The sequence below is a fragment of the Microtus oregoni genome, unplaced genomic scaffold (genome assembly GCF_018167655.1).
Source record: "Microtus oregoni isolate MIOR12 unplaced genomic scaffold, Mior012 000118F_ref0000498, whole genome shotgun sequence".
In the NCBI taxonomy this organism is placed as follows: Eukaryota; Metazoa; Chordata; class Mammalia; order Rodentia; family Cricetidae; genus Microtus; species Microtus oregoni.
Genome location: NW_024544747.1, coordinates 837,757 through 849,343, shown reverse-complemented (window position 1 = coordinate 849,343; position 11,587 = coordinate 837,757). Strand labels below are relative to the sequence as shown.

Below are 11,587 nucleotides of genomic sequence, written 5' to 3'. Positions count from 1 at the left end.
TCAGTCCTGGCTCCCCTCTTCATAGTTACCCAATCTTGGTGAAGTTGTTTAGGACATGTGCTTTTTTTTTCTAGTGATGAGTTGAAGATAATAAGATCTACTCAGAATGGCTGCAAAACCCAGCTGTTTTAAGGACAGTCTGGATGCACAGTAAGCACTCAGCACATATTAGCACTTGTCCAGTTGTGCCATCCTTATGAACTACAACAGAAGCGTCATCTGAGAGCACCCCCCATGTGGAGTACCCTCTTGTCAGTGCAGTTTTTCTTCTCCAAAATTTGCAGGCAAAGGTTATTTATGCTTCGTGATTCAAAACATAAAAAGCAGGAGTGTGTGTGTTTGTGTGCATGTGTGCATTTGTATGCTGTGTGTATGCATGCGTAGGCAGGTGGGTGTGGAAGGAGAAGCAGGAGTGTGTTGTGTTTGTGTGCATGTGTGCACGCATGCGTAGGCAGGTAGGTGTGGAAGGAGAAGCAGGAGTGTGTGTGTGTTTGTATGCTGTGTGCATGCATGCATAGGAAGGTAGGTGTGGAAGGAGAAGCAGGAGTGTGTGTGTGTGTGTGTGTGTGTGTGTGTTTGTATGCTGTGTGCATGCATGCGTAGGCAGGTAGGTGTGGAAGGAGAAGCAGGAGTGTGTTGTCTTTGTGTGCATGTGTGCATGCATGCGTAGGCAGGTAGGTGGGTAGATAGGTAAGTAGGTGTGGAGGAAGAAACAGGAATCCCAAGCAAAAGACTCAGAGATTTGGCTACATGTGTAGAGGAAAATCTGGCTGACTCAGCAATGAATTAAAAACCATGTCTAATTCTGTCTGAGCACCAATGACTTTGGAAAGCCAGGCAAAACTGTTAGAAGAAATGTCTCAAATCTTAGTGGTCTATGTACATTTTGAATAAATGACCAGCTAAGACCCTGCATCTTGCAAAATGGCAATGAATTGAGTTTATGGGCATTCAAGTGAGAACTATTTGGCCTTAGCTATAGTAATCCCAATTTAGTAAATATGATGCCTGACTTGAAGCATCCATGGATGATTGGAACAGTGGGAGTGAGAACAGAACTCGGGAACACAAACTTAATAATAGCAGGTAGATGAGAAGAGGTGAACGGAGCCGTCTGGAGGCAGGGAAGGCAGCATCTCTGTTCAGCAAGGATAAGTTAAGATAACTCATGACATCAGTGAACTGGGAATTCAAGCTAGGTTATCAAGAGAAGAAAACATTCTGAATGAGTGGAGAAAATAGGTGGGCTGGGAAGACAATGCAATAGGTGGATTAAAGATAACAATTGCCTTCTCTGGATGTCTCATACAGATGTCCACTGCTTTCTCAGACATTTGTAAACCCCTGCTTCCACCATTTCCTTACAAATTCTTCTCCCCACATAGTGAGTTACCTATCATCCCTGATCCTTTACCAGTAAAGTTTTCAAGGACTCCAGAGTGTTCCCCATTCTCTCCAGGTCACTAGATCCTTCCAGAAGAGAGTGAGCCTCCCTTCCAATCCCATTCAAGGTGCCAGTCATCTTTTGGCTCCCTCATTGCTCAGGCCAGGCTCCTAGGACACACTTTCTGAGGTGCAGGCTTGTCTAGACAATGCGCTTAGGATCAACATGAAGGAATTGATGAAGTCAGGGTTTCTATTGCTATGAAGAGACACTATGACTACAGCAACTCTTACAAAGGAAACATTAACTGAGGGGGCTCACTTACAGTTTCAGAGTTTCAAGTCATTATCGTCATAGCAGGGAGCATGGTGGTTGCCAGCAGACATGGTATTGGCAACATCTTGACCAGAAGGCATCAGGAAGTTGACTGATAGTCACACTGAGGAAATCTTGAGCACAAAAAGATCTTAAAGCCAGCTCCCACAGTGACACACTTCCTCCAACAAGGCCACACCTCCTAATAATGTCATTCCCTCTGAGAGCCATTTTCTTTCAAACCACCACAGTTGGAATAAGAGAGTTCAAATGTCATGTGACTGGGTTGATCACAGCAAAGGTCCCAGATTATACCCTGGAGACTTAACTCTTGGGACCTGCCGATGGGAAAATGCTTTAAATAAGAGGGGGTGGAGAGAGAAAGAATTATCACATAAAGATGTTATTTGGCAAATTTCTTTTACTCTAAAGAGTAAATTCCATAAAGACAGAAGCTGCATTCTCTCCTTCCTTGGTCCTGGTGCAGTGCCAAGGATGTGGTAGGATTTGCTGTAGTTGTTGGCTGTCTCAATGGGAAGTAGTAATGGCACAATAGACTAAGTGACTATCAGGGTAAAAAGCAGTACATATTATAAGCCCCTATTCAATGAAATCTATATGTATGTGCATGTTCATATTTATATGTGCTATGCATGTGTGCGTGTATGTTGTTCTATGACTTTTCCTGGAGACACATGAACCAGTATCTAGTCATGTCAGATAGGGGACTGATAACAGTGTAAAGAAACTATGCTACTCAACTCTAGTTTGTAGAGTCAGTGAGCTTATCAGGGTTTCTTACAGAAACATGGGTGACTCAGAAGCAGCTGCATCACCAAAAAACCCACCACAGGATGAGTGATGATGCCCAAATCTCCCTACGTGTGCAAGCCAGGAGTGTGCAAGCCAGGAGAGTGTAATCTAGGAATGTGCCAGCCAGGATAGTGCAAGCAAGGAGCATACAAGCCAGGAGAATGTAAGCCAGGAGCATACAAACCAGGAGCGTGCAAGCCAGGCATGTGCAAGCTAGGAACTTGCAAGCTAGGAGAGTGTAAGCCAGGAGTGTGCAAGCCAGGAGTGTGCATGTCAGGAGTGTACAAGCTGGAGCATGGTGCCTGCTTAGAGGCTGGAAATGATTAAATGAACTTCCCAAGGGTGAGTCCCCTCTTTAGTACAGGGAGTGCTTCTGGGTAGGCCTGTCACAAGAACTCAAGCAGAGGAGTAAGGATGAAGGCATATCAACTCAGTATCCTTTATACTGTTACTAGTCTTCTAGAAGACCTAATTTTGCTCTACTTTTGGATCTGGTCTATTCTATGAATCCTTGAATAAAAAGCAAACACCAGTTTCTGAAGCACAGTACAATTTATTCAGAAAGGGAAGCAAAGACATGAAGCTCAGGAGATCAAGGGAACAGATGTTCCCGGTATACAAAGAGCTTCATGAAAACTAACATTTTTGAAAGCTTGATCCGCAAGCAGTAGACAGCCAAAATGGACCAAGCTAGACTAGAAGGCTAAGGAAGGTGAAGGTGAAGGTGTTACCGTCCAAATTTGGGGCCCATCACAGGGTCTTCTCCAGGCCAGAATAGTAGCTGGGTTACCCTGGCCTAGGAGAAGACTCAAAGATGAGTTGAACTCCTTCTCCAAGGAACTTGAGTGAAAGCAGGGTTGCACTGTGCACCTATTGGTGCCAAGTAGATGGGGGATGGGTGCAGCTGCAGGCTGAGGCAGGGGAGCAACACTGTTGCAGGCTGAGGCGAGAGAGCAGACTGTGAGAATGTTTTGCATCTGAGGATCACTTGGAGCGCTGCTGGCTGGAGCTGGTGGTCTGGGAAAAGTGGACACTGCTGCCACCTCCTCTGGAAGACTTGTAGCTGCCGCCAGCGGAGGCCTGGGTGCCACCAGTGTTAAAGCCCATTCCTCGCTGTCTTACAGAGATGCTGCCTTCACTGCCAAGGCTGCTCCCAGTGCTCTCCCTGCTGCCTCTGCTGCTGCTGCCACTGCTGTCTCCTCCATAGCTGCTGCTACTGGCCCCTCTGAAGCCACCGCTGCTGCTGCCACCTCTGGAGCCACCGCTGCTGCTGCTGACCCCTCTGAAGCCTCCAGAGCTGCTGCTCATGCTGGTAACATTGCTGACCACCGCTACAGAGGAATAGACAGTTTAGGAGAAAAGCCTGGGGAGCTGGATCACAGCTCACATGAAGGGTACAGCACATGGTTACAGCTGAGAGATGGCTCATGTCACAGGGATGCCTTGAACGCATTGGGACAAATGCGGGTGCCTATGTAGCCACATGCAGAGACCAAAGAAAGATGTCTATCTCCAACTTATTCCCTTGAGATGGGATCTCTCAGTGAGCCTGAAGCTTATCATTCTAGCAAGGAGAGGTGACCATCCACTTCCCAGGATCCACCCTCCCAATCCCAGTACCACGGTACAGGCATGCACAGCTATGCCTAAGTTTTAAGTGAATTCAAACTCAGATCCTCATGCTTGCATAGCAAGAGATCGCCGCCCTGAACCATCATTAGCCCCATGGAAGTTTCTTGAATGTGTTACTTACAAATGCTCACGTCACTCTGACATTCTCCAGACATCCTGAAAGACAGAGGCAATGAGAATCACTTCTTCCGTGAGCCAACAGCCAAAGAACTGGGTCCATAACCTCACAGACCACATCTTCACATCTGCCCTCCCAAGGGCCAAGCCCTGGGAAGGGAAAGGCGAGTCCAGGCTGTTCCCATCTCCCTCTCCCCCACAGAAAGGGGCTGATTCCAGTTATGGCTCACAGGACCTCTGCCAACCACACTCTATCTCCCCATCTTCCCACCCTAAAGAGCTGTTCCGGGCAAACTGCCACCCCTTGCTTGATTGGCCACTCTGACCTCTCCCCTGCTGCTAAGACGAACTTCTCTGTCTGGGCATGTCCTTCCCCTCTTCTCCAGCCCTGCCTTTATTTACCCAAGTTTCTCTTCCAGGAAGCCTTCCCCAGTGAGGCTCAGGGTGGCATGGGGTTTGGGGCAGCAGTTGATGGAGAAATCATGAGACACTGACCCCTGGTGTGCACTGGGAGCATTTGAAATTGTTCTGCTCACAATGCCCATCTGTGGGCCTGATGCTTGTTCATAGAGCCCTGAGCAGACATGGAGCATTTGTGTGGCCCTAACCACAGAGGCCTGTTGACGCTGGCCACTCCCTTCTCATCACATGACTCTCATGACACCTAACTCCTTTCCACTGTTTCCGACGGAAACTCGTCAGAATTCCCACCTTGGGCTCTCCTTCCTCCATCAGACTGGGGACCGACTGAGAGCAAAGGCTCTGAATGAAGATGCATGAGACAGGACTCAACAGAATGCCCCCTCAGTTCTTGACACTGTCTTTACCTGTGGTGTCCACTTTCTAAGCCTTCACCTGCCACTGTACGGTGTTATTTTTCAGGGATATTGTATGCATCGGGCACTTCGCCATATAGACTCAGCTTCAGCAATGGGGATCACAGGACTGTTGGCACTGAATTTCCAACATGGTAGTCACTAGCCACATGAAGCTATGTAAATTAATTTCAATTAAATGTAAAACTCAGCTCCTCAGTTTCACTACATTTCAAATGCTGGAAGAAGCCAGGCACTGAAGCATAGCCAGTAAACCCAGCACTCAGGAGCCTAGGGCAAAAGAATCATAAGTTCAAGATCAGCTGAAGCTACATAGTTTGACCCCCATCTCAATAGAAGAAAACAAGAACAGTGGGGTGGGGAGAGGGAGAGAAGGAAGGAAGGTATAAGGGAGGAAGGGACAAAGGAATCGAGGGAGGCTGGTGATTGTTGCATCTGGGAAAGTTCCAGGGGGTGGCCCTGGTCTGTGACTTCTGTCACAGCTTCAATGTGCTTTTCCGACCACATTGATGAATAGAAGCACATGGATGAATAGAAGCACATGGTAGTGAGATACTGCACTTAGATAGTGAGATACTGCACTTAGATAGTGAGATACTGCACATAGATAGTGAGATACTGCACATAGATAGTGAGATACTGCACATAGATAGTGAGATTCTGCACTTCCTCTGCTGCGCAGGAGACCCCTGGTTTCTGTCCAACTTGTCCTCTCCTTTTATTAGCATTTTCCCCCTTTCTTGACTACCTGAGGTCACTATAAACCCTGCTTGCTGCCGGGCGGTGGTGGCACACTCTTTTAATCCCAGCACTTGGGAGGCAGAGGCAGGCGGATCTCTGTGAGTTCGAGGCCAGCCTGGTCTACAACGGCTAGTTTCAGGATAGGCTCCAAAACTACGAAGAAACCCTGTCTCGGCACGGGAGGAAGGGGGAGGACCTGCTTGGAGAATGCTGACCCCTCACCTGCTCTCCTCCCCCTCCAGCAGCTTGCGGTAGGTGGCGATCTCCACATCCAGGGCCAACTTGACATTCATGAGCTCCTGGTAGTCACGCAGCAGCCGGGCCAGGTCATCCTTGGCCTTCTGCAGGGCAGCCTGCAAGTCTTGGAATTTGGCATCAGCATCCTTGAGGGCCACCTCACCGCGCTGTTCAGCTTCTGCAATGGATGTCTGCAGGTTGGTGTTCTGGGGAAGAGAGAATAAAAAATTAAATTAGCATAGGACTAAACAAACACCTGACTGTCCTTAAGACAGGATCTTTTCACCCATCCTCACTCCTCCTTCCCTTCCCAGTGGCATGAGCTCACAAGTCAGGATAATATTGCAGTTTGACTAATTCATCCTGGGCCCACTGAAATCAACTCGAGACTCATGAAAAGAAACACATCTGCTTCCCTGAGCTGGCAAAGGTAACAGCAATCTGGTAAGCCTTAGATCTCTTTTGCAAGACTGCTAAAAAAAAAATTCCCTTCTCTGACCACTTCATTCCAATGATACAAAGTAGCCATTGGGGTTGTACAAAGTGTGACTTAAAAAACAACAACAACAGTCTTCCAGCCGGCCATCAGACTGCTTTAAGGCCATCACTGCAGTGATCAGATTAGCTATGCCATCAGAATTACAACCCTCCCTCCTGCTGGGTTCTGGGATTCCAAGGAGCTCAGCCTCCAGGGGAAATAGCTGGACAGCATAGGCTCCCTGGGCTGTGACTTCACCAAAGAATGAAGAAAACCGGGCAGAAGAGCTCCGCTGCTGCCACACCTGCTTCTTGACGTTCTCAATCTCCGCCTGGAGTCTCTGGATCATCCTGTTGAGATCCATGATCTCGCTCTTGGTGGTCCTCAGGTCATCCCCGTGCCTGCCGGCTGTGGTCTGCAGTTCCCCAAGCTGACGGAGGAGATGGATCAGCAGGGCTTTGCAAAGTGTCATCAGATTTTTCATGAGACTGATCAGAATTTAATGACCTTAGGGGTGAAGGGAAGGGTCCCACCTTGGTCTGGTACAGCGCCTCAGCCTCAGCCTTACTCCTCTGGGCAATGTCCTCATACTGCGCCTTGACCTCAGAGATGATGCTGTCCAGGTCCAGGAAGCGGTTGTTGTCCATGGACAGGACCACAGATGTGTCACTCACATGGCTCTGCATCTGGGACAGCTCCTATGGGGAACATGGATGGTTACAGGTCCCAGTTGGTACTAGGACTTCTCTACTAGCAGAGATGCCCTCTAATGCTAAATAATGGGGTAGTAGAAAAAAAATAAAGCTTTTATTTCAAGTCTGTCTGGAGCCTACAGGATGCCAGCAACAAAGCTAAAAAGGGCAAGTTGCAAAAATGTATCAACCTGGAAACCAAGGGCGGCTTCTCCTTGGAGCACAGGGCGGAGGGGTGTTAGGAGCTGACTGATCCGGGGCTGTGAAGCTCGGGGAAGAGGGGCCCTGACCCTGAAGGCAGGAGGAACAAATGTGGGCATTTCCAGGGTAGACCAGGGCTGAGTCGGGAGCCTCGTGGCTGGCTTTGAGGGTGGGCTGCCTCTAGACCTGCCCCTAGAATTGTGTTTGTGAAACTGCTGGTGGCCAGTCCAGTCTCTAAGCAGCAAACTGAAGAATCACCATGTCATAGAGGGTCCTCAGGAAATCAATTTCGTCTGTCAGACTGTTCACTTTAGCCTGCAGCTCCACCTTGCTCAAGTAAGCACCGTCCACATCCTGAAAGAGAAACCAGAGAATGGCCTCTGTCCCCTTCTACTCAAGCCTCTCTCTGTGCCCGCCTCTCTCGCACTTGTCCCTCCCCTAGCCCTTCTAGATCTAACTTCTCACTTTACCTTTTAAAGGGAACAGAAACAAAGTACAATACGTGTGTGGGCTAAAAAATATTCTTGATTATTAATGCTCCGCAAGAGATGTTCATTATTAGTAACATTACTAACTAGCTTGTCAGTTACAGTTGGGTTTAAACTGAACAGCTCCCTTTAAACGTTTCCAAAGGATGTGAAAAGAAGTGAGCCCCATCCACAGGAGTGCTCTGCTCCCTCTGTGGGAGACACAGGGATTCTGGGTCCACTTCAACACTCACTCACCTTCTTCACCCCCACAAACTCATTCTCGGCGGCAGTGCGCCTGTTGACTTCCTCTTCATACCTGGACAGGAAGAACCACAGGTTGAGACATTTCAGAACTGGAGAGATGCCTTAGCAGTTAAGCACACTGGTTGCTCTTCCTGAGGTCCTGAGTTCAATTCCCAACACCAACACGGTGGCTCAAACCATCTGTAACTGTAGAGTCACGTGATCCAGTGCCCTCTTCTGGTGTGCAGATGTCCATGCAGACAAAACCCCCATATACATAAAACACGAAAGTGGGAAAGGCAAGGACCTCTGTGCTCCTACAGGACCTTTCCACCCAGAGACAAGACTCGTGCGTTGTGGGCACATGCCCTGTATGATCACACGGAGCCACAGTTTCCTCACTCTGCTGGCAAAGCTCTGCTACCATCGTCCTGAAATTCTTCAGAACTTTTTAACAAGGGTGCTACATCATCATTTTGCCAAGACCGGAAAATCACATACTGTCTGGAGACTTCTCAGGGCTCAAGGGCTGCCTTGCCCTCTCCAAGTTCAATGTGAAGCCCCTGGGAGTGGATCAAGAGCCCACCTGTGTGCCTGAGCTCTTTGAACAACTTCAGTGAGTTAATGGTGAAAGAGCAGGGGCTCCCAGAAGCAAGTGTACCCCTCTATGTGAGCCCTAACTCCTAGTGATGCCTAGAGCTCCCTCCCACCTGGGAGGCCCTGTTCACTTCTCACAGATCTCAGGTGGGAACTCAAATTTGGAACCTTAAGAAGGAGGCAGAGTGAAGTTCCAAATGCAGAAGACCAAATATAGAAAAGACTAGAATGAATTTGCACAATCCAGCCCTGGACTGGGGCTCGGGATCTCTCAGACCCAGCACTGCCCACACCCACTGTTTCAGAATAGCAGCAACTGGAACACAGGGATATGCCCTTTTCATGACCTTCCTAGGTGACTCCTATGTACAGATGCCGCTCCCCCATGAGAACCCCCATGTAGGATGTAGGAGGGGAACCTGCCAGAAACTGAAACTGTGTAAGGATCAGTCCCACAAGCATGAGTTCCTACTCTACCAGCTTCAACCTGAACGGACTTCACTCCACAAACCCAGCAAAGAGTGTTGACTGAAGGTGTTTGAATCCCGAGTGAGGAAGCTCCTCCACGGGGACCCTGACCTCTTTTTGAAGTCTTCCATCAGGTCTTGCATGCTCCTCAGTTCTCCGTCCAGGCTTCCCTTCTCCCCGAGGAGGGAATCCAACTGCTTGCGCAAGCAGCTGATGTAGGATTCAAATAAAGGTTCCAGGCTCTGGGGCCCTGAGCCGGCACCTGTGGTCTGCTGCCGGAGCAGCTCCCACTTGGTTTCCAGGATCTTGTTCTGCTGCTCCAAGAAGCGCACCTGCATCAAGAGAAGAAAGGAAAGAGCCCCTCAGTCCACCCCAAAGGTTAAGGAAGATGGGGAAGAGACCCAACTCCTTAACCCACAGTGACCTCTGTGTTTCAGAATTTGGAGAAGATGTGGGGTATAAAGGGGAGAGCAGGTGTTTGTAGAATGATTTGCAAACCTCTTCTCATATATCCTGTGTCCCTTAATTTCTACAGCCACCTGAGCACCATTAAATCACCATAAGTGAGATGCACACGGAATAGCAAAGCAAAGAGCCAAACCCATGACGACTCTCAGTCTCTCGGGACCCTTCAAAATACAGCCAAAGGAGGCCAGCACGGCTACAGTGATTTTTATGTAGATTTCACTATCAGCTTCTCTCTTCTCCATGAAGGTAGTAAAAACAGCCAATGGATCCTCAGAAATTCATCGTGCAGCTGACCAAGGCTCATCTCTGCCTTGGACCCAGCATGCCGTGCTCTGCCCCATCATTGACAGTCCAGCTTACCATTGGCAGAAGCACATTCTCACTAGGCAGATATGGTGCTGCTGAGGATATGAGAAGCAGTCCCCAGGTTTGTACAGAGTTAGTTAGCTGCTAGCTAGTATCAGGCAATTGACTGCCCAAAAGAAGGTAACTGTTCTGGACTTGTGGCAAATTCTTCAGCACTAAAAACATACTTGATCCCTCACCATGCTGGTCCTCATCTCGTCACTAGAGGGAAAATAAAACCAGGAGTCCTTCCCTCCTTCCACCGCTGGAATGAGGACACAAAGAACAAGAAACGTGTGCTCGCTGTCCTGGAAGCATAAGGTAGCCAGCCCGAGTGCCAGGCTTCCTGCTGGCAGCTTTGTGTACCATCTTCTAGTTCCACAAACACTCCCCCACACACTGCCTCTGGGCTCTCGGCTCACCTTGTCAATGAAGGAGGCAAACTTGTTGTTGAGGGTCTTGATCTGTTCACGCTCCTGGGCCTTCACTTGCCCAATCTGGGGGTCGATCTCCACATTGAGGGGCTGCAGGAGGCTCTGGTTGATGGTCACTTCCTGGATCCCTCCAGGGCAGCCACTGGGGCCAAAGCCACCTGGCCTACCAAAGCCACTAGCTCCTCCAAATCCAGAAGCTCCTCCAAAGCCACCTCCTATCCCTCTACTGCCACCAAAGCCACCTCCATAGCCACCTCCATAGCCACTGCCAGAGCTGCTACGCCCTCCACCGAGGCCACCAGTCTGGGAGCCACCAGCCACCACACTAATAGAGATACTTCTGCTGCCACCCAGGTTATAGAGGCTCTGACTGCCAAAGCTAACTGCTCCGCTCCGGAACCCACAAGCTCCTCCGCTGGCTGCCCCAGTGCGTGCCACACAGCTCCTCCTGCTGCTGCCGGATACCACAGCCGAGTGGCCAGAGAAGCCCTGGCCGAAGGACTTCTTGCAGGCTTGTTTGCTCATGGCGAGGAGTGTGGCGGTGAGCTGGCAACCACTTAGCAGAGCAAAGGTCTGTGGAGAGGATGGGGATGACAGCAGAAGCTCTCCTTTATATCCCAGGCTGCTCGGCTTGGCAGACGGAAAGGCAAGCAATTACTGAGGAGTCATTTCAGGTTTGGTTTGCCTCACAGGCAATAAGTTACTTCTTGGTTCCCAGCACACCTCAAAGTTAATCCCCTGGGCCAAAATGGCTTTGCTTTCTTAGCTTAATCACCCAAACTTGCCCCAGTTGACAGAAGGCAGCTCGCTCCTCCCTCCTGACAAGTAATTTTCTTCAGAGTTTTAGAGAGTTCAGCAGAACCCATCACATCAGAGTGACCTGGCCCTAGACCCCAAGGGATTAGGAGCCCTTGACCTCCATAACCCTGTCAGCCTCTCCCAGGGAACGGGGTGCCAGAGCTAAATTCAATGGATGATTTGTTGTGAGCCAGTTCCTGTGGCACTCCCATGGTGCCCAAGCTGTTTTTCTCATTGCTAGACACTGTCTTCCCATGGCATGTCGCCTGTATCCTGTTCCAAAAGCACTTAGAGGGGGCCTGGCAGGAAGAAACGCAT

The 11,587-nt window shown here is 49.4% G+C and overlaps 1 protein-coding gene across 3 annotated transcripts; it reads right to left on the bottom strand.

The window, feature by feature from the left end:
- Positions 1-3,496: 3,496 nt before the first annotated feature.
- On the bottom strand, positions 3,497-10,996 carry LOC121444223 (keratin, type II cytoskeletal 2 oral-like). 3 transcript variants are annotated; one of them, XM_041646002.1, is made up of 10 exons: positions 10,460-10,996; positions 9,336-9,556; positions 8,172-8,232; positions 7,705-7,800; positions 7,087-7,251; positions 6,858-6,983; positions 6,061-6,281; positions 4,266-4,300; positions 3,823-3,843; positions 3,497-3,762 (listed from the first exon to the last, which is right to left on the bottom strand). In XM_041646002.1, exons 1-10 carry the CDS (start codon positions 10,994-10,996, stop codon positions 3,497-3,499), a joined length of 1,749 nt encoding a protein of 582 aa, XP_041501936.1. The 3 variants fall into 3 exon arrangements, with proteins under 3 accessions (XP_041501936.1, XP_041501937.1, XP_041501935.1); XM_041646003.1 differs by having other exon boundaries at positions 3,497-3,843; positions 10,460-10,671; positions 10,747-10,996; XM_041646001.1 differs by having other exon boundaries at positions 3,497-3,843.
- Positions 10,997-11,587: the final 591 nt, after the last annotated feature.